Source organism: Aythya marila (genome assembly GCF_965140915.1).
Source record: "Aythya marila genome assembly, chromosome: Z".
Taxonomy (NCBI): Eukaryota; Metazoa; Chordata; class Aves; order Anseriformes; family Anatidae; genus Aythya; species Aythya marila.
The window spans coordinates 34,913,315-34,936,848 of NC_139080.1; the positions used below are offsets into that span (position 1 = coordinate 34,913,315).

A 23,534-nucleotide genomic window follows, 5' to 3' on the forward strand; every position below is an offset into this window, starting at 1 on the left:
AAAGGGAGTAAAATTTCCTTTGTTCCCTTACGTTCTGGAAGTAAAATTCCAGAATGTAATAGGTAGCTCTGCACTTGAGAAGTTTACAAATCATTTGCTTAGATTCAGCAGTGGAAACTGTAAGAACAGTTTTTAACATTCATGATTTTTTCACAGTCATTTTGCTTACCAATTGCTCGCTTGCAAAAACCAGAGCACCAGAAATAAATATATAAATATATATATTAAAAAAATACTGACTGTAAGGAATTTTACGTGATGGAGAGACATCAGTCTGTAGCTTGCTTGAATTTAAACAGGTATGTGGATAGATTAGTTAACTTATATCAGTTAGCAAGCAATGAATATAAAACAACTTGCAAAACCTCTTATGAACGGATGCTAAGTCCAGAGAAACTGCTCCCAAACAGCTGTACAAGGTTTTATATGGCGTGGAGCTGATTTCCTTGTTTAGCTAGGTCAGAAAAAGTGCTGGAGAGTGTAGAGTTCAAGGCCACACCAAACACCACAAACACATAAAAAGATAAATGTTTATTAGCATAAGATGACACTCCCACCTAGTTCCTTCATGGACTATATATTTACAAGTTTTACACACACAATCACAATTATTGAAATGTTAAAAATATAAATTACATTGCCTAAAAGTGGCTTATTTGAGACTGTTTATATTCACCTGCCTGTTGTAGGCATGTCATTTATGTATCTGGAGCATCCACCTTAGGTTTCTTTTCACCACTGTCCACTACAGTGTCATGCATGCACCCAAATGTTCTTAAACTTTTTCTTTTAATAGTAAATATAAAGGGAAATTTGACTGAGGTTTTCTTTTTCCCACTGGAAAATTTGTGTTAGGTTATGCAGAAAAGAAGAAAGGAGCAGGCCATGAAAAATGATGCCTTAGTCAACCAGTTAAGTTGTTTATTTTTAAATACTTAGACCAATATATTTAATGCTGATCTCCTTTGCTGTGGATTTCAAGTAGCTCGGGTGTTGCACTTTATTAGTACTGTACTGTGTTTTCACCACATCTCCCGTTTAAGGAATGTGCTATGCTCTGTAACTCATGCTGGTAATCTACACTCATGCCTTAATTATGCTCCCTTAACATACTTGTTGAAGGCAGATGAGGGTCTGGCATCCTCACCACTGGCTGAAAATTCCCAAGTGTCATTTCTGAAAGTTCAATAGTAAGAAAGCGGTAATTCTAAGGCTACCTCCCAGCAAAAATCAAATTCATAGTCATCTTACGGAGTGTTGTTTTTTTTTTAAGCTTCCCCTACTGTAAATAATGGTTAATATACACACCCTCTTAATTTGTTATGCAGCCAAAAGAATGCCATGCAACTCTGGCATACAGTCCTCCTGGACTGTATGAAGATGGTAATGAAAGGAAAGCTTGCAGTAATACATACTGCTGGACAAAAAGAATCACTCAACACAAGAGCAGAACTGCTCAGAAAAAAAACAAATTGGTATTCCAACCAACCAGTTTTGCTCAAGGATAATTTTAGACCCTTCCCTCATTTTTCACTAAATTCTGTTACATATTCCTCATGTTCTACAAGAGACTCATTGCTTATGTTTTTATTATTTTTTATTTATTTTTACAAAATTGCATTTTCAGCAAGACCAAGGTTTAAATACTACCTTTAAGCATTCATATGCATGTTTGGAAAACGTAAATGCATCAACCTCTGGCATTATTATATACCATCACATTTTATAGAGTTCTAAAATTTCACAGGTGTAAGTTCTAGTCTGCAGTTAATCTGCATTTGGGCGATACCAGAATCATAATTACAGAACACTAGTTGAAGTAGTTTGGCTATTGATCAGGATAAATTGATTTTCAAAAAAAAAAAAAAAAAAAAAAAAAAAAAAAGAACTTGACAAATCCTATTAGTTTCTGTAAAATTTGGTTCAGACATCATTTGCTTTAAGTAGTCTAAAATACAGTGGAAAGCATGTACTTTGCCCTACCTCCCTACATGCTGTTTTTCTCCTAAAAAGACATCTTTTTTTTAATTTTTACTTCCTTCACTGCTGTAGTGGAAATTATTTTTAAAATGCTCATTTAAAATCTTAAAAAAAAAAAAAAAAGTATGCCATTATTATTCTCTGAATTATTCTCTGAAGTTGAGAAAAAAGGCACCTGTAAAGAAAACAGTAACTCAACACGATTAGGTAACTTCAGTCTATTCATGTTCTGTTTATATCACTTTACTGTAACAAAACAAATCTTTAATTCATTAAAGTTACTAACTCACTTTTTCTTACTCCCAACTTCTGGCTTGTCTTTGTTTTCATCAGTGTTGTCTCCATTGTGTTGTGATTGGGTGGTGTCTTGAGTTTCAGACCCTCCATTCAGAACTTTTGAACCTTTACAATGAAAGGGCAGGTGAAGAAAAAAAAAGTACAGTAGGCAAAAAGAACCGTGCTATAAGAAACCCCAAATAATGTTACAAATAATGTTAACTCCAACAATATGTTTTCCCATCATCTTGATGCTTAGCAGCTGAAATATCACAAAAAGCAAGAACTGATAGTGTTTTAACTTCTGAAAATTCAATATACTGAGCCTCATCCCGTAATTTTCATGATGGGAAATTAAAACATTTCTCAAGATTTCAGGTTCCTCTTGTTTTTGCCAGGCTACAAGTAATAGGACTAATGCATACCTATATCCTGAGCAGTAAGAGACTGAGCATGCATGAGTGTGTATGCATTCTGAGCATGAATCACTTGATTATGAATTCTGTTCACCACTCTAAGCCAGATGGACAGTTCAAGAGACCCCACCTGGCATCCTGTGTTCAGCTCTGGGTCCCTGACACGTGGCTTTGGCTGGGACAGAGTTGATTTTTTTTCACAGAAGTTTGTATTAAGCTATGATTTGGATTTTTGATGAAAATAGGTGTGCTAACACACGTGTGTTTTTAGTTGCTGCAGAGCAGTGCTCACACAGAGCCAAGGCCTTTCCAGCTCCTCATGCTGCCCTGCCAGTGAGGAGCCTGGGGGTGCTCCAGGAGGGGACACAGCCAGGACAGCTGGCCCAGGCTGGCCAGAGGTGTCCCACACCATGTGGCGTCATGCTCAGCAACAACAGCTGGGGTAAGGGAGGAGAAGAGGAGGGGGGGACATTCAGAGTGATGGCATTTGTCTTCGCAAGAAGCCATTCCACGTGCTGAGCCCTGCTTTCCTGGAAGTGGCTGAACACCTGCCTGCTGTGGGAAGTGGCGAATGGATTCCTGGTTTGGCTTTGCTTGCATACGCAGCTTTTGCTTTGTTTGGTGAGCTGTCCTTATCTCAGCCCATGAGTTCCCGCACTTTCACCTCTCTGATTCTCTCCCCCATCCCACCTGGGGACAGTGAGCGAGCGGCTCTGTGGGGCTGAGCTGCCTGCCGGGGTTAAACCACAACAGGCCCCTGACACAAGAAGGACATGGTCCTGTTGGAGTGAGACCAGAGGAGGGCCATGAGGATGATCAGAGGGCTGGAGAACACCTCTCCTACAAAGGCTGATGGAGTTTGAGTTGTTCAGCCTGAAGAGAAGGCTACAGGGAGAAACCTTACAGCATCCTTCCAGTACCTAAAGGGGACTACAGAAGAGCTGGGGAGGGGCTCTTTGTCAGTGTGTGCAGTGATGGGACAAGGGGGAATGGCTTTAAACTTTGAAGAGGGTAGATTTAGCTTAGATACAAGGTGGAAATTCTTTGCTATTTGGGTGGTGAGGCACTGGAACAGGTTGTCCAGAGGAGCTGTAGATGCCCCATTTTTTCATTTTGCTTTTGTTTCCAGTATTTTTTTCCCTATTAGAACAGAGCAGAATAATCCTCAAGTTGAATCAGTTTTACACATGACACAACTGATGAGCAATCTTGCTATCCATATCTCAACCCACAAACCTCATCTCATCTTACTTTCGCCTCCTGTCTTGCTGAGAAAAGGGAATGAGAGCTGTGTGGTGGGCACCCAGCCGTCAGCCAAGGTCAGCCTACCGCCCTGTGCCTGTCACGGGGCTGGGGAAAGATCTGTGTGGAGCCCCCACTACATCAGACATACTTCTCTTGCAATAAATGGCAGGATTTCAAGGTCATCTTTCTTCCTTAGTAGTTGCAAATACAACTACAGTTATTCTGAATCCTTGGCATCCTCAGTCACCTCAGTTACAGTTACTTGCTTTTTTCCAGATCCAAGTGATAAAAGTTTCATTTTTGATTACATAGTTTTGCTCCCAGGATTCAAGTTCAAATTAAATTCAGCTTTTTTCCAATACTTGTGGGCATCAAGAACCTCCATAATTTTAATGAATGGGTAGAACTCTGTCAAGGATTTAAGTTTCATTGTAACCCAGCTTCCCAATGTCTCTCTCATTTTGTCCTATTTCAAAACACAAATAAGACTCTTTACTGCATTTCACTCCTTTAAGTTACTGAAGAGCCTCCTTGCCACAGGAGGCTTTCAATGTTGTCTAATACTTTTATAAGCACTCAGAATTAATCTGGAATAGTACTGCTTTATGCTAAGGCATAAAGGCTTCTTCTGCCTTCATGACAACTACTTCTTTATTATTAGACTGAACTATGCTACTAAGTAGTATGTAAGTGGTTAAAAGCTGCTGCTACATATAGTAGCATGCATGACATAGGAAGAGGCTGGTAAAAAGCAAGGTGGAAACCAAAAACAATGTAGGCACCAAAAAGCTCCTTGAAGAATGGAAGTAGGATGTCATTCTATCTAAAGCTTAATGTTTTTTTTTTCCCCACAAAGTAATGGAGCTAAAAGATTTACTAAGTAAAAAATGCTGAATTAATTTCTTGCAAAAGCCCTTACACTCACATAGTAAAGGCAAAATAACCATGGAAAACAGTCATAAGTTTTACCAATGCATTTTAAACTTAGTTACAGGAGCATTATCCTTGACTATTTCAGATATGCGAAGGTATAAATGGTATATAAATGGTATGCGAAGGTATAGATTAGTCGAATTCATACATCAAGCGTTTCTGGAAGCTGGCTCAGAAGTGGGTGGAGACTAAGTCTTTTATATTACAAGAAATTAAAACCGCAATGATTTACCTGTTTGGTCCTTTTCTTTTTCCATTTTTTTGTTACTTCCTTTCTTCCACTGTTCTTTGGTTTTATTGGCTTCCTCGTGCTGCTTCTGCTCAGCAAGTGATTTATTTAGAACTTGGGAAAGAACAGAGTCTCCTTCCCCAACCAGAAACATGGTCTTGAACTTGTTATAAAGCATAGTAGATTTCTCCACGATAACTTGGCTAACTTTGAATTTCCGTATCTGAAATTGAAGTGATAAAATAGGCGGTTCCAATTCTGCATGTAAATACCTATGTAATTTCATCAAATGGTAGATGAAATTCTTAAGTTAACATGAAATATCTTAGTATTCTCACTCTCCGAAGGGATAAATAACACCCATGTAAAATTAAGAACACAGTATTTTGAATAACATTGCTGATCTCACCTTCTTGAGAGTTAGAATCATCTCTGTATGTTTCTGAGCTTGTTGCATTGTGATTTGAAGGGATGCAAGCTCATCAAGAGCCTCAATACACCTGTTCACATCCTGTAGATAAACAAGAAGTTAGTTTGATGACTTCACTTAAATGTTAATACTCCTTAAATAGCCATATTGAATTCATTTCCACACTTGATGATACATTCCTAAAATGTCCTTAATTTGATGATGTACTTCATTTTATAACAATCTATACAATCCATACAAACACATACCAAGAGGTACACGTTATTTGAATGACATAAAATAAAAAACAAAAACCAAGAAACAACTTCATACCTTCATTATACCAACCCAAGCTTTCTGCTGCTCTCACAATTCTAGTAGTTCGTTACCTACAGCTGTTCTGCAAATACTCAGCCTTTTCGATATACATTTTTTTCCATGTGACCTGCCACTGAGAAGGCAGCTAAACAAATTAAGCAGTTATGTCTGATACACAGAACTGTATTCGTGTAGAGCTTTCAGTTAAAACTTTGGTGAGTGACACTTTGTGGAGGGCACCCAGAATCAATTGTGATTTTCTGGTCCATGTCCCAGAACCATCGTGTTAAATTCTTCCTTCTATAATACTTAGTTCTCAATTCCGTTACCTTCAGCTTCTCTTACTTTTACTTTCTATTTAGAACTAAGGTTAGTCTCCAGCACAGGTCACAATAGTATTTTACATCTTGAATAAAGCTGTAGCTCCTGTTCTCAATAGAAATTAGTATTTATTTTTTTTTTTAATAATTAATACATGTAATTATGATAAGCTAGGTATCCTTGCTGTAGCTCTATAACCAATGTTCTTCCCAGTGTTGTAAGATACTTGCTCCATTACTCTTATTTGAAGAATTCTAGGTGGGTTTTGGTTTTCCTCAAAGTTCATCCATCCATGTTTGGACAGCGTCTGCTTATTCCTCCCAGGTCACCAATCTGTTCCCACTTCCTGTGTGCTTGCTTCTCATGTCCAAATTTAGTCAGGAGCTTCTTGTTCATCCATGCAGACCTGCTGACATATTTGCTTATGTTCCTTCTTGTCAAGATGAACCAATCTTAAGAAGGTAATTCAGGCAAACCAGATCTCCTGTTTCCCCTTTCCTCTCCAGAATTATCTCCCAAGGGATTCTTCCAAGCAGGTCCCTTTAAAGGTCCAAGTCTGCTCTCCTGTGTCCAAAGCTGTGATCACTTTTCTCCTGCTCCCTCTTCCTAGGGTCCTGAACTCTTACCATCTCACAGTCACTGCAGCCAAGATTGCCCCTGCCTTTACTATCCCTGACCAGCTCTTTCCTAAGAATCAGGTCCAACAGGAGGTCTTCTCTTGTCAGCTCCGCGATCATCTGTTATAAATTTCTCGCACTCCAGGAACTTCCTGGATTGTTGTGTAATCTCCATGCTGTCCTCCAGCAGATAGCAGGGTGGTCTGCCTAGGACCAGAACATTTGAATCGAAGGTGTCTCTCATCTGCCTTAAGACGATCTACCTCTTCCTCATTGGGTGATCTGCAGCAGATGTTCTCATCAGTATCACCGTTGTCTATCTGCCTGCTAATCCTGACTGTAAGTTCTCAGTTGGGTAACAATCTGTCCCAATGCAAAGATCCAAGGACTCCCACTGGTCTCTCATATAGTTATTTCTTGCCTTGCCTACATGGCACCTGTCCTTCCTAAAGGATGGAAGCACCCATCCGTATCAACCTTCCATGAACTGTTCTACCAAATCTATGATCCCTGTGACACCACAGATCTGCAATTGCAAATAGATGTCTAATTTCTCTGTCCAATTCCCCACAAAGTGTGCATTGGTGTACATGCACTTCAGAGAGGCACCCAGTTGTGCTTTCTAGAAAGGCTGGGAGATTTCCTTGTAATGCTGTGCTGTCGGCAGTTCCTCATTTTTATGCTTGCACTTGTAGCGACTCCACTTCAGCCCTGTTTTGTTGATAACAAGGTTACTTCTGTTCTTATCACCCTGCATGCCATCCTGGTCCGCCATTTCCTCACTTTTTCATTCACTGTTGCTCTTGGTTTAAAGCTATTTAACCAGGTTGACCAGCTTCTTGTCAGTGATACCTTTACCCAGTTGGTCAGGTGGATCCTGTTGTCTCCTTGCAGTCCTTGATCCTCAGAGTTTCCATCATCTGGAAGTCAAATCCTGTTGCTCACATCAGTTCAACTGTTGACCCACAATGGTCAACAATTGTTGACCCACAGGATCCATCCATTCCTTCACAAGCCCTTTCCTCTCATTGGGAAGATTGAGACCACCACCCAGGTCCACAGCGCATCTGAACATCACTCTCAGAGCCACAGAGTCATATTCAGTACTTTGCAGGTCTCCCCTGACTGTATCACTGGAAAAACAGCTGCAGTTAATAAAAAGCCTGAAGGCCACACAAGCCTCAGCCACCTGTCAGCAGTGTTAAGAATTTGAGCCCTCAGAAGGCAGCAAGCCTTCTTCAACAATGAGCTGAGACAGCAGATAGAGGTCTCCATCCCTTACAGCAGATATTCTGCCACTACCCAACTCATTGCTTCCTTCTCATGTTCCTGTAAGGCTCATCTCATTTGAATGTTTCTGATAGGTAATTTATTCTGAAGTATGTTTAAGCAAAACCAATTTTACCTGCTGACATCAATATTTTAATGTCTATAGTAACCCCATTTAAACATTATCATTACCTTTCAAAATGAAAAAAAAATCTTTTCATTCTCAGAATATTAATTAAAAACAAATGTATGTATTTCTTGCTGTAATTCTACAAAAGACACATATACTTACAAAATTATCAATTTTTAGGGAGTTCTTAATTTCTGCATGTATTCTTTGAAGCCTGGAATCCATTGATGTTTCTGAAGATTAAAAATACTATGTATTAATATTTGGTAATCACATGAGGTTCAGTTTTGTAGAAACCATTACACAAATCTGAACACAAAGAAAAAAATGGACAGGCAGCCCAATTCAGATAACCTTTCAAGCACACTCAAGCATGCCACAGGGGTTATGACCTGAAGTGAAGTACAGACTTTGTTTAAACTGGACAGTATTAGCAACCTGTAAAGTTTTCTCCTTAGGAATTTTAAGCTGAAAATATTTTTTCAGTTTCAGTATCTACCTGTCACCACCTGCTTCACAACTACATTAAAAGAGAAGTTTCAATAAATACTAACAGCTACAAACTTGGAAAACCGTAAGTGACAGGACACCTGGATATTAATTGTTTTGTTTTCAGTAAATTGAACATAAAGAATACTGCACACAAACAGAATTTAAGTCTAGTCATCTTGGATGGGTTTGGATAAATTATTTTCCCCTGCCAGCAGTGGATTTTCTTGCAGTCCATGCCAGTGGATCTTTACTATATTACAAATAACAGCCAGTGGTTTGGATTGCTCTTAAAGATAGGAGTACTAAAAAAGGAATTACTTATCCCTGTGAAGGTCAGTTTGCAACTCTGGGTTAGTAGGCAAGACCACAATAATCTGAATCTAAGCCTCTTGCTTAGGAAGAACAAGCCTCTTCCTTAGTGAAGCCTCTTGCTCAGTAAAAGGTAATATCTAAATACTTTCAAGAGGTCCCCCAGATTATCTTGTGTTATGAGACAAAGGAAAAAAAGAAAGGGAAAACTAGAATGATTTGATTCAAAGAATAGAAACTTTTGTTTCTTTTTCACCATCAGAAGGGATCATCAGAAAAGGTTTAAAGTCTTGAATGACAGTAAAACAAGAATAGTAGAGAACTGTTATAATGCACTGAAGAAGGAACACAGAAGAACAAACACATAAGCACAAGAATGTCCTGTTTCACAGAAGGACGCAGTCATGGATCAAACAACTTGGACTAAGATCCCAACACCACCCTTCACAGTAGATTATCTTATCCAGGCAGTTAATTCTGTTCAAAGTTTAGGGTGACCCAAAATATTCTGTCAGCTTCTTTAAACCAACCTCTTTTTTTCTCCATCTTCTTAACTTCTGTTTTTTTGCCTTCTTCTTTACTCTGCCTATTAAAAACATTAAAGTGTATTTACAAAATTGTAAAATCTGTTTTTCAGTCTTTTTTTCTCTAGTTTTTAGATGAGATGTCATGTTTTGACATACTATTTCTGTAAAACATTAGCATGCAAAAACTACAATGAACTAAGCCCTGGTTTTCACAGACTGAAAAAAAATAAATAAAAGTTATTTACTTAGCTGTGATATTGCTGATAAATCACACACTGACAGACTGTTTTCCCCCAGAAAAGAAAATTACAGGTTTATAAAGACAAGTCACATTTGTGAACTATACTCTGTTTTGATTGCATGTGCAAATTTGAAAAATGGCATTGAACAAAGTTAATTTTGTAGGGAAAAAATGCTTTACGATGACAAAAAAAAGTGAACCGAAAAAAAGAGCAATACTACTATTTAACGTTACCATAGGGAGTTATGGAAAGATAAGTTAATAATAATCAGTTAGTATGTGATTTCACTCCTTATCTGGTTATTACATCATATTTATCCTACAACTGACCTGTAACGTATCAATGATAACTTACATCTCCTGGACATAAATACTACTAAAGAAAATTATGATTTAACCGAATTATGATTTATGATTAAGGTAATTATGAATTATGATTAAGATAATTATGATTTAACCAAAATCTCCTGCCTCTTTCTAATTGCCTTTCTAAAAGTAAAGCTGGAACTCAAGAAAACAAGACAAAAAAAAATACCTTCATCTGTCTTAGAAGAGGAAGACAAGCAAAAACCTTTCAAACCAGATTAACTTTTTTCTGAGAAGATCATTAAAACGTTTTACAATTCCTCATTCTTGTCTTATAGAGGGGTTTCAAAACCTTATTTTATAATTATAATCAGCCCTGATGAGAAGAAGCTGGGGTCTGTTTGATGAGAAGCTCAGTATGAGCCAGCAATGTGCGCATGCAGCCCAGAAAGCCAGCCCTATCCTGGGCTGCACCAAAAGGAGCATGGCCAGCAGGGCGAGGGAGGTGAATGTCCCCCTCTGCTCTGCTCTCATGAGACCCCACCTGGAGCCCTGCGTTCAGCTCTGGGACCCCCAGCGCAAGAAGGATATCGGAAGTATGAGTACAGAGGACTGCCATGAGGATGTTCAGAGGGCTGGAGCACCTCTCCTACGAAGGCTGTAGAAGCTGGGGCTGCTCAGCCTGGAGAAGAGAAGACTATGGGGAGACATTGCCACACCCTTCCAGTACCTAATGGGGGCAGGAGAGGGACTCTGGCAGGCAGGGAGTGGAGTGGTAAGACAAGGGGGAATGGCTTTAAACTAAAAGCGGGTAGGTTTAGATTAGACATAAGGAGGAAATTTTTCACTCAGGGTAGTGAGGCCCTGGTACAGGTTGCCCAGAGAAGCTGTGGCTGCCCCATCCCTGGAGGTGCTCAAGGCCAGGCTGGATGGGGCTTTGGGCAACCTGGTCTGGTGGGAGGTGTCCCTGCCCATGGCAGGGGGTTGGAACTGGGTATTCCTTAAGGCCTCTTCCAACCCAAACACTATAGGTTTATAGGCAGATTGATAGAATCATATTTCAGCATGTCATGACTAAGTATTTAGTAATACGCATCCATAAAACATTCAGGCTTTCATGTCTGTCATCTTCCATGGTCCTTCCATACTCCATCCAATTACAGACAACAATTTTCAAGTACATAAGGCTATTTTACCTCAACTGGTAGCACAGTTTCATGCCCTTTAAACACTAAGATTTCCTCAAATTTCATACAAAGCACTATTAGTACATTTATGTAAATATTAATGAAGTAGTTACAGCCAAGAAAATGTGGATTAAACTGATGAGGAAGATAACCAAAAAACAGGATCAGCCTACATTTGGCGTACTAATAAAGTAACTTGAAGTCTTATGCCATTAATAATCAGCTACAATGAAATTCATTATACATTCATTAACTATTCCTCCCTTATCTTCCTGAAACAAAGCTCTATATACCTTCAAGAGAATACAATACAAAAGCCATTTAAAAGTAGAGGAAATCTGATTACTATAACCAAATCAATATATGACACTTAACTGCAGAGATCAGTCAGTGTATGTCAGATTTAAACAGTTATATATTAAAAGCTGCAAAAATTCTAATGACAATTTGTTATCTCTGGAGTTGGAAACACTTAAGTTTGCTACTGGCAGGCAGAATAACTGTGCTAGCTTTCCAGAGAAGGAGTGACAGAGAAGAGAAGAAAGGGGTAGAGGATAAAAACCCCAGACAAACTACAACGTTGTTAATGGATGTGAAAAAAGTAGAGTTTCAGTTAAAAATGAGGTGGACCATTATCCTCCTCCTTATTCTCCCTTTCTTCTGCCCTCCCATCAGCTGTGGAGATGGGAACATCGCGTCCTTGTGGTGGTGGCTTTTACACCCATTTGCAGAATAGCTCTTGAGAAGGAGTAAATTTTTTTCCTATTGGCCCCCCAGGTTTTTGGGGGGCTCTTCTCTCCAGAGTCTTATGCTTGATTCATTTGTGATAACTTATTTTCTGAACGTGGACTGCTCTTGGTATCAGTCAACTGCCCTTGCGCTGCCAGAGTATTTCTTATTTTTTAAGTTGTTCCATCTGACAGTTCCAGCTGCCAGACAGAAATGTTTTCTAGGAAACCCTATGCATTCCACAACCTGACCAAAAATATCCGTTACCATGGATTAATAGGTCCTACCAGTCTCAATAAAATGCCTTCAAGATAAAGTAAAATACAAGGCTGTCCAGAATATCATTTCCATTCTCAAATGCATAGTCTAAGGGTACTTCTAAACACACTCCATGATCTGTTCTCTGCTAGAAATTCCAACTCACTGGAAGACTGATATCACTTCATTTCTAGGTTCAGTTCTTCTCATCCTCCCATAATAGTACATACTGATTTAAAGGAGCTTTTTACTCTCCCCTTAAAAAGAACGTAAAATAGACAAAAAGAAGGGGGGGGGGGTGGAGAGAAAAATAGAACACGGTACAAACCAGCTTGGCATCTTTTCATATACTGACTTCTCCTGCTAGTTTCAAAGTGCTCCTATGATTTGTAGACACTGCATGTTAGACAATACTCACGGTTCACAGTCTGTCTGCTCCTCTTGCTTACGCTTTCGTTCTGTCACCTCTCTCTCCTGTTGGCCTCTCATAATGTTTCTTCTATGAGCTCCCTGCAAGCTTCTTCCTCCTTTTTTCTTCTGGTTTAATTTGGGATTTTAGGATTGGAAAGAGAAAAGAAATCTTTAGGTTACTGTAAAGCAAGATGATTGAATCCTTGTCTCAATAAACAGGTGAGCCTACCCACACTATGTCTCTGAAGCAACTCTGGTTCATGGAACAACCTGACAACAGTTGGCTTTCCCTGCAACTAAATACAAGACTTCCATATGATGATAAACTCTGATTTTTTTAGTCCTTCTCCCCTTTCTTCCTTTTCCAATTGGAAGAAAATATTCTGACCACCACAAAAACGAAGAAATTGCAAATGATTGGGAAAGCCTTATGTCTTTCAAAAGCTTATTTCAAGCCAAATATTCTCTTAGAAGCATTCAAGCAAAAAAGATCCAAACAAACAAAACAATCAAAATAAAGCAAATACAATAGCTGTAACAACAAAAAAAAGCCACTGAAAAAAATTCTGAAAGAACTATTTGACAGAATAATATTCTGCAACTTTTATTCTGCATCTCTGTATTAGCCAACCACAAGGTTCCAACATTGAGATCTGGCATAAACTTCAGTTAATGCCCTGTCCCTGGAGGTGTTCAAGGCCAGGCTGGATGGGACCTTGGTCAACCTGATCTAGTGGGTGATATCCCTGCCTAAGGCAGGGGGGCTGGAGTTAGATGAACTCCAAGGTCCCTTTCAATCCGGAAAAAAAAAAAAAAAAAAAAAAAAACTATCTTCAGTGATACTACTTTCCTTTATAATAAATAGATCAGTACAGCGAAATTATACCTTGTCACACTCTTGCTCTTCTCCATCATCTTCAGAATCAGAAGTTGATGTAAAAATGATTTTTGTAGCATTCTTCCTTTTTGGTTCAGCCTCTTTTTTTCCTTCTTTTTTGTCAAATTCCTTCTTTGGTTTCTCCTCTTCCTTCTGACCTTCTTCATCCTTCTTCCCTTGTTTTTTAGACTTTTCTTCTGGTCCTTTTTTCTTTGCTTTCTCCTCCTCAGTAACACTGAAACATGAACAGTACTTAGGCATCATCATTAGTAACAGTGAACTTAAAGCATGTGAATTGCCTCAATTCAGGAAGGTGTGTTTTTTTGAAAATATAGAATCTTAAAAATTATGAAATTAATGAACTCTCAGTTCATCTAATGACTGAAAAAATGTAAGGTCTTTTTCTAGAATTATTGTCCATTACCTAAGGTAAAAAAAGAATGTTATTATTGAATACAAATAATAATAAATGAAGATAATAATTATTAATAGTACAGAGGCCTTAATGAAGCAAACGTATTGTGCATGCATAGATGTAAAGTCAAGAAGTTAACGATCAGAAATTCTCCACATGCATATGTATCTGCAGGACCAAAGACTATTCCAGAGTGCAAACACTAAAGTAATTCTTATGTTATAATTATTTAAGGCGTACATATACCAAAACTGTGCATTTGCTAACCTACAGAAAATTATGCTAATGCTGAACTTTCTTTCAGTTATAAGAAAAACTTGAGGCTTGGCACAAGGACAATGGAAGGTAAGTATAAAATTTAGGTTGCTGACAGTGTTGGAATTCGGTCATACCATCAGAAGACAATTTTGAAACAAAATGTAACAAATGGACATTTTCCTTTTGTATGATCTTGCCTTCCTCTTATCAAGTATCTTTTCACACAGCATGCAGTTACTAATTTAATAACATTTTTGCACAGACTTTACAAATCAGGAAGGTTAAGATCTTCTGTCTTGATTTATACAATTGTATACCTTGAGTTATGTAATAGTATTCATACATAATACTATATAATAGTAACTCAAGAGTTAATATAGAATCATAAACAACATCAAAACAAACAGTAACTCATATTGAACAGTAGAGGGGAAAAAAACAATCATGAACTAAATATGAAGTCTTCACATACAATAAACAAATAACTCACAGGTCACTCTCGGAAATACAAGGGGTTTTCACCAACTTGGGTCTCCCTCTTGGTTTTGGACTCTTCACTTCAGAAGCTAGTTTTAATACAGAAATAACAGGTTAGTCCACAGCTACCATCTAATTCCTTGTCTCTGAGGAAAGATTCTTACTCAAGAGACGTTACACTTAAACCAAAATAACTGTTTTTATACAAAATTCAAGTGTTAAGTGAGTACCAGCCTTTAATCAAGATCTCTTTGAAATATTAGTGCTATTTCATACTTCAGTTATTTGCTAACCACAGGCTCAAACTACCAATTCTCTCGTATTTTCTGCACTCTGTGCAATTACAATTTGTTTTAAATGTTGCATAACTGATATAAACAAGCCTGAAATCAGAGAATCAGAAACAAGTGTAAAGAAGTCATTTAGTGTCCACATTTACATGGAGCCTGTTTAGTGCCAGTAGCTTTCGGTACACCATGGAGCTTCCTTAACTTGGTAGCAAACCACTTAAGTTCTACCACCATACCAAGGTCTATAGAAAAACTTGGCATTTCCTCACATTTGCCATATTGTTGCAAGACAGTATATCTGCCTTCTTGGCATTTAAACCCATGAAACTCTGTCAAACAAAAACACTCAGTGCACTGCATTTACAGCTTTGCAGAATGTGCTTGTCTCACCACATGTTCACTGTGGTATCAGGTGACGTAATAGTGTTTAAATTTCTGTTGGTATTAGTGTAGAGCACTGTTAAGCAAGAGATGCATGCATTATATTGGCACTAGAAAATGCTGCATAGTACATCTTACAAAACGGTATTTTATGTAAAGGGCAAAAGCATCTCATACAGATACTTTCCTGCTCTTACACACAGTAGTTAGTGGAAACAAAATACATTTTAAAGACAAAAGCACATATGACAAATGTACATTTAGTAAATATAATGAAATTGTGGAGGACACTGTAGATTTAATTTCCTTGCAGCTTCCAAGGCAAAAGCAACTTTGTCTAGTTAACTGGTTGCACTTTCTTTAAGTTATTTTCATATTGTCAGCAGACAATACAGATGAGTATAAAGTATTAACTATCTGTTTCCCAAACTGTATGGTCATACAATGTACTTAACTGCTCCAAGAACTGTTTGCTAGTGAAGTAGTTAATAACCAATTCAAGAATATCTGCAAGCTTACCACGAAGCTTCCAACAAATCTCATCATTGCTACCTTCAAAAAAAACAAGCACTACTGGATTTGCAGCAAGTGTTTCAAATTATATATTTTTAAATAAAGTAGTTGTACTTTCACTTCACTTGTCTGTCAATCTACACAGATCATTCTATTGTTTTAAATATTTTTAAATGAGTCTCTCCTACTCTTTGCTTGTTTTTGTTGTTCTCTGAACTCCATCTACAGGCACCATCTCCCCACAGCTCTCTTACTCATGCTTTAAGGATGTTCTAACAACAATTTAACTATTCTATGGTATTCTGTACGTTTTTAAACCTTTGCAGAGCAACAGTGCACAAAGAAATCTTATTGCATAGTCTATAGTTTAGCAGTGTTCTATGAAGAACGCTTTTCTGAAGGGGACACTTGTACCCCCCGAAACAATGAGACTTATTCAGAGGACTGAGCATTAATGCTAACAATTTAAATCCATTTATGTCCTAGAGGCTCCAGTTTGAGATATGAGATATTTTCTCATAACAATCTATTATCGAGCACTGTCCTTAGTTTAAGAAAATACTTTGCAGTAGTTTAGGTGGAAAGAGACAGTAAAACCTCTCTAATTATACAAAGGTATTTCTGTAACAGAAAAAAAATCCTTTTTTAAGGTTACCTGCTGGTCTTCCTCTTTTGGGGCTTACTTTTGGAGACACTGTCACAGGAGTTGCTGCTGCAACCGCTGCTGTTGCCACTACTGCTGGTTCCTCAGCTTCAGCTTGTTTTTCAGCCTAATTTAAGGAATGCATTACCCAAGTGAAAAACTGCACCAACTGTTGCTTCTTCAAACAACAGTTTTAAATGTTAGCATTACTATACTATTATATATTATTAATATATCATACTACCGTATTGTTTCTATATGTGAAAAAAATCAAATTTAGTAACAGTAAATCTTAAAAAGACATCACTTGTTTTATGTGCTCCATACCATGATTACCTCATACAGTAATGTTTCAAATAATTTCAGCTATTCATCATTCATCTTCAGAAAAATAAAACTATCTTGGTACAAGGAAATAAAAGAATGATTTACAAGAATCCTTAATATCACCGTAACAGCATGTCAAAACCAAGTTTTAAGCAGGTAAGTTCATTTTTTGCCCATACAGAAATATTCTTAGATGCCATCATCTTCCCTAGCAGTATCACAGCATCTGGTCAGTAGATGGAGCTACTCAGAAAAACACCTGCTCTGTAGCTAATTATCCACAATGGAAAAATTGATGAGCTGCACTAACCAGATATAATAAACTTCATCCATACAGTCATCTTAGAGGGGCTGGGTTGTAAAGAGAGAGAGAAATCTATGAAAAAGAAAAATGATATGCATCTCCCCACAGAAACATTCCATAAAAAGAACATAGAAAAAATCCAGCTTGAGAAAATATTCACAGAATTTCGTGTAGTGGATACAGAAGCATCAGCTTGCAGAAACAGAAAAGTTAGTTACAAACACATTTATCTTCATATTGTCTTTAGAAACAAGTAATAACGAGCTATTTAGAAAGAATGAGACATACTTAAATCAAGGCTGAAGTAGAGGTACATCTCACATAGACAGATTGTTTAAGTAAGACAGAAAAACAACTGATTTTTTTTAAACAATTCCAAGATGAGAGAACACCTTGTTTCTTTCAAAGGCATATAAGGAATGCATTCAAAGCCATGTAACTGCATAGACAAGACTTTTCTGATCTGTGAACATGCACCACATCCCTTGGAATAACTATTCAAGCTCAGAAGCAATGCATCCCAACAAAGAGGAAGTCAGGCAAAAATGCGAGGTGGCCCTCCTGGCCCAACTCCAGCAGAAAAAGGAAGCCTACAGAGGGAGGAAGCAAGGACAGATGACCTAAGAGAAAGGTAGAGATGCTGTCTGAGCAGTCAAGGACCAAGTTAGGAAACCTAAAGCCCAAATGGAATTGTTTCTGGCCAGATACAACAAGAAGGGCTTTTGTAAGTACTCAGTGACAAAAGGAAGACTAGGGAAAACATAGCCCCTGTGCTGAAGGAAACAAAAGGCCTGGTTACTCAGGACAACAAAAAGGCCCAGGTGCCAAAGAGCACAGTCTTTCCCAGCAGGACTGGCCTTCAGGAATCCCAGATTCCAGAGGACAGGCTGAAAGACTGGAGCAAGGAAGATGTACCTCTGGTGGAAGAGAAGCAGGTCATGGAATACTTCAGCAAACTAGACATTCCCCAGTCCACAGTGAATCCTGATGGGATACACCCATGAGTGCTGAGGGAGCTGGCAGATGTGATTGCAAGGCCAATCTACAGTCTTTGCTTGGTCATGGCAACCAGAAGTGCCTGAAGCCTGGAGGAAAGCAAACATCAGTCCAATCTTCAAAAAGGGCAAGCTGCAGGACCCATAAAACCTCTGCTCCTTCCTTGGAAAGGTGATGGAATAGCTAATCCTGGAAACCATTTCCAGACACATGAAGGAAAAAATCATCAGTAGTACTCAGGATTCACCAGAAGTAAGTCATGCCTGACCGAACTGGTTACACTTCTATAATGAAATCACCAGCCTGAAGGATGGGGGTGACAGAGAACAGCAGATACTGTTTTCCTAGACTTCAGTAAGGCCTCTTACACTGTCCTGCATGACAGAAGCTGCTGAAGAATGAAAAGCAGTACATGTATGAAGACTTAGCAGGCAGTGAGATAGATTGAAAATCAGCTGAACAGCTGGACCCAGAATGTAATGGGTTAGTGGTACAAAATCTAGTTGTAGGCCTGTAAGGAGCAGACTACCCAAGGGGTCAACATCGTCCATTTTTGTTTAACATATTCATTAATAAACTGAGAGATGGAGTAGAGTGCATCCTCTGTAAGTTCACATACGAGACCAGACTGTGAGGAGGCTGAAGTAACCAGCCATCCAGAGGGACCTGGACAGGCTGGAGAGGTGGGCTGACAACAAACCTCGTGAAGTTGAACAATGAGAAGTGCAGAGTCCTGAACCTGGGTAGGAACAACCACACTGGGGGCCACCCAGATGGAAAGCAGCTGGGTAGAGAAGGACCCTGGAGTCCAGGTAGACACCAGGTTGAACATGAGTCAGATGTGTGCCCTCGCTACTGAGAATGCTAAAGGTATTCTGGGCTGCATTGAGAGAGGAGATCCTTCAGCTCTACTCTGCATTGGTGAAGCTGCACCTGGAGTACTGTGTCCAGTTCTGGGCTCCCCAGTACAAGAGACACATGGACGTACTGAAAAGAGTCCAATGGAGGGCCACTAAGATGATCGAGGGACTGGAGCACATCTCCACTGAGAAAGGAGCCTTGGAGTGGATCTTATCACTGTGTATAAATATCTGAAGGGAGAGTGCAAAGATGGAGCCAGGTTCTTTTCAACAATGTCCCGTGGCAACACAGGAGGCAACAGACACAAACTGAAGCACAAGAAGTTCCATCATCAAGAAGCAGTTCTTTTCAGTGGGTGAGGGAGTGGAAATCTTCAAAAGCCACCTGGACGTTGCCCTGGGCAACCTGCTCTAGGAGGCCCTGCTTGAGCAGAGGGTTGGACGAGATGGCCTGCAGATCTCCCTTCCCAGCTCACCCATTTGGTGACTCAGCAATGGTCTGCAGTAATGCCAATTTCTGGTTAAACCACTTACAACAAGCAGCACGTGCCAAACACAAAACTGAAGCTGCTAAGTGTGACAGAAGAAACCATCCGGGGCCTGAAATGTGTTATGACACTAAGAAAACAACAATGCCAAACAAACCAAAAGACACCACAGCCGTAAGATTTGGGTGCATTATAAAAAAGTACAGAATGAGATCTGTTTTAATGTCACCTGAAAGGCTTCTCTCCCATTTAGAAGCCGATATCAAATATATGCACACTCACAGATATACTGTCAATTCCTTGCTGTATCAGACTTGCCTTCATTGAATATTATTTTAGATTTATTTTTAAGATTTTTTAATAAAGTACTCTTTCAATTATTTTAATTGTTTTTATAAGAATATATAAATGGCTATCTTTCTTTTTCATGAAGCAAACGATACTTAGTATGTTACCTACCTATGGCAAACACACTAAGGTCCACAAGTACACCTTCGCACTCATCCCTGCTGTCAGCACTAACGTATCATGTTAAAAATCAGGAAATAGTTTCAAATTAAAATTAAAACTCTGCCTCACTTTAATCTATTTTTTATTTGGATCAGTGCCCTGATCTAGCTTGCTATGTGACCACATGAATGCTGATGCTGGAGTACACTAAGCTAGCAGCTGGAACTGCTTCTTTCATAAGAACACCAATTTTTCCCAGGTAGAAGAAAGTGCAAAAGCACAACCTCACAAAAGTGGGAAGTATTTCAGGTGTTGGTTCAATGTGAAGATGATATTAAACATTTTTTTCAGAGCTTCAAGACAAAATAATTTATGTTAGTTTTTCTTATTTACACTGGACTATTTGGAAAAAAAAGGGAAACTCCCTACTCTGCGCTGAGTTCAAACAGAATTATGGCTTTTAAAACATTCATGAGAAAACTGCCATTCCTGGAAGTCTTCCAGCTATTTGGAAGGGATGGGAGAGTGAAAACAAAACAAAAGTCAAGCAACTTATTCATAATCTGTCACAAAAAAAGTGATACCAGTATTATCACATCCAAACATAAATAATTAGCCATACTGTTACCTTTCTTTTTCTTCCTCTTCTAGCAGCTTTAGGAATAGACGCATCACCTGTTTTCACCACATCCTGTGTAAATTGAAAATGATGCTGAGTTTTAACAGAAGAAAGAAATCTTATGAAGTGATAAAAACACACTGTTCCCCTGATTTTTAATTGAACTCAGACAAGCCAGATTAAAGTTTGCTCTCTGCCGAAAGCTTGAATTCCTGTTAATTTCCATGAGAAGTTTTAATCTGCGTCAACAGATATGAAGTTTTACAGCTTAAACTGCAGTTCTGAGACTGTCACACTAGCAGTAACTGTATGTAGCTTCCCAGTACATAAAAATAGATTTTAATTAACTGACATAATATTAATATGTTCTTTACTATGCAGGAAAAGATGAGTTTTCACATACTTCTTTATTGTTTCTTTCAGAAGGTACATCATCTTCCTTCAAAGTATTCATCTCTTTTTCCTCTTCTTCCATTATTGTACTTAAGCTGTTATCCCTCTTAGTGGGCAACTGCAAACAGAAACAGAGAGTCAATGGAAAAGTACTTTGAAGAAACAAAAGTTAAATGAGCACATGCTAATAACCATCATGCTGCTTTTCTCTTTTCAGTCTCCCTGTATACACGCTTCTTTCTTACGTACACTTTGAAAGTATAAGGCAGGACCACTTTCAAACATATTGCAGATTGATGTATTCTGATAACTATGTATTATGATGGAAATTCAAGACCGTTTTGTGTTTATGATAATGTAACTACTTTTTCACTGCATCATCTTTATGTGAGTATTTCTAAATGTTCATGCCAATATTCAAGATTCAACTGAATCAGCTCAGGCATACAGATGGATTACAGTCACAGACATCTATCAAAGACTATCACTATTAAACAAAGACTTCATGTAGACCACAAACAAGTTGTTTAATCATGTGAGACAGTAATTAGTGATAAATGGTGTCACCTAACCTGTGCATTTTTCTTTTTTTTTTTTACACCTTAAAACACTAATTTTCATTTTAGACAAGCAGGTAGATTTGAACATCAAGTTTGTAATAAATTACTTGGAGATAATCAACATTTTTCTTGTGGTCTAGGTATGCGCATTTTTCTTTTTCTTCTTTTAAATTTCTTTTCATCTTCTCAACTCTAATGCTATTGCTTTGCCCAACTTTCAAGCACCTATTATGAAATTCCCTTTAATAGTAGCTACAGGTCTTAAAATTTCAAAATTGAACGAAGTATCACAGGCAGGGGGCTGTCACATAATGCTGATAATCACTTACAGCCATATTATATAACAGAAGGCTTTGTTGTGTTTTTGTTCACTTTTTTCAGAGTGCAACTTTAAGAATAATCACTGTACATTAAAACCACAAGAAGTCAGAGTACAAGGGTTAGAAGCATATTATAACTACATCAATATCAATAGCAAAGGACTAAATCTGCTACAGACATTGTCTTAAACTGGTAAAATGATTGAGACTCATTACATAAATCTATCCCTTAAAGACATTCCATTCCATTTTGGTGTTCAAAGGGCTACGTATGGTCTTTGTATTTTTCTTTCAGAGAGCTAGGTCAGGACAGCCAGGAAGCACTTCTCAGTGGAAACATGATGACATTGACATCTCCACTCACACAAAGTGTTTGCTGCATACATTGACAATGAAGCAAACTGATGAACTGGTCCAGTACAAAAAAAAAAAAATAAAGTTTTCCCTTCACAGTAGCAAATGCTGGGAGAAAAATGCTTTTATCAACATTGTTCATAGGCAACAAAGAGGAATAACAACTGGTTTACAAATTCTATGAGGAAATTACATATTGAAAAGTGTTCCTGAAGTACACTTGACAGAACCCAAATTAGACGGACCTTCCAAATGTGCTGGTACAAAATTACGAACACTCAAAGCAGCAACAAGTTGGGAGAAATAACTCAAATGCCTCCACAGTTTCCAACTCAACACAACAATTTTTGACACCTATTTTTAAATTGAAAGTCTTTTTTCCTCTTGAAAAACAAGCTTAGAGCTCCTAGACAATCCTCCAGGAGGTATATTCACTATGTATTAAGTACACTGGAAAATCTTCAGTTTCAGTGCTAAAGGACAGCCACCTATGCCTACAGTAAAACTACACTAAAGCTTGACAAATAATCAACAGGAAATCTAACATAATTGAGGCAAGTCTATTCAAGAGTTAGACACTTGTTTTAAGGGCACTGATTGTTCTGTAGTGTATTAATTTCCAGAAGTGACTTAAAAATAAATGAGATGCCATAAACTTATCAATATCAACTGCATCACATTTTTTGTCATTTTAGGATTCTAGTCTCTTTCAAGGAAAAAGGAGATGACAACAACTCTTCTACACTGTATGGAAAATAAAAGACGCGAACAAAACAAAACATTCAAGAATAGAGAAAGTTCAAAGTGATGTGCTACACTCTGTTATCATTAAGTAAGCAGTAAGCTAGAAAGATTCCCCTCTTAAAATACAGACTGTACAGCAGCAAGAGGCTTGAAAAAATGGTATTTCAGACAGAAATGCATTTTGTAAGTATGAATACAATATATTTAAGAACATAATTTGTTTCAGAAAATTTCAATGTATGCACACATTGACAAGGCAAAGAAGCTAAACCTTGTCTGAATAAATTACCAATTACTCACAAGACACTTCCCTGACCCTGAATTCAACTGATACAACTATCTTTTTATCCCTTATATATTGCCTTTTCTATCTGTTCCCATCGCAGTGTGTGGTGTAATTCAAACTGACTCGTCTGTTCAGGCAAATACACTGAAAAACTCTTTCAGTCCCAAAAGAACTTAACTTCTCTTCGGCTTTTCTTAGTTCTCTTCTTAGTTCTCTTAGGCTTTTCAGGGGAAAATATTGTAACTGAATAGACAGTTGTACCAGACGATGATATTACCAAGTCTTCAAAGAGAAGAAGGTAATCTTAAAGTTGCATGTTGGCAATCATTTTGAATTTAATGTACCTAGGAAATACTAATACATACATTAAGTCTAA

General features: G+C 38.1%; 1 protein-coding gene across 3 annotated transcripts in view; it reads right to left on the minus strand.

Moving 5' to 3' along the window:
* Positions 1 to 23,534, minus strand: part of PSIP1 (PC4 and SRSF1 interacting protein 1) — a 36,735-nt gene that overhangs the window by 1,323 nt on the left and 11,878 nt on the right. For 2 of the 3 annotated variants that reach the window (XM_082783778.1, XM_082783777.1), the window contains 11 exons: positions 20,905 to 21,012; positions 20,511 to 20,573; positions 16,470 to 16,584; positions 14,644 to 14,719; positions 13,490 to 13,715; positions 12,611 to 12,729; positions 9,475 to 9,530; positions 8,306 to 8,376; positions 5,489 to 5,590; positions 5,083 to 5,302; positions 2,271 to 2,382 (listed from right to left, as the gene is read on the minus strand). In XM_082783778.1, coding sequence (XP_082639904.1) covers positions 2,271 to 2,382; positions 5,083 to 5,302; positions 5,489 to 5,590; positions 8,306 to 8,376; positions 9,475 to 9,530; positions 12,611 to 12,729; positions 13,490 to 13,715; positions 14,644 to 14,719; positions 16,470 to 16,584; positions 20,511 to 20,573; positions 20,905 to 21,012 — 1,268 coding nt within the window. The remainder of the gene's footprint in view (positions 1 to 2,270; positions 2,383 to 5,082; positions 5,303 to 5,488; positions 5,591 to 8,305; positions 8,377 to 9,474; positions 9,531 to 12,610; positions 12,730 to 13,489; positions 13,716 to 14,643; positions 14,720 to 16,469; positions 16,585 to 20,510; positions 20,574 to 20,904; positions 21,013 to 23,534) is intronic. The other variant, XM_082783779.1, reaches the window with a different exon arrangement.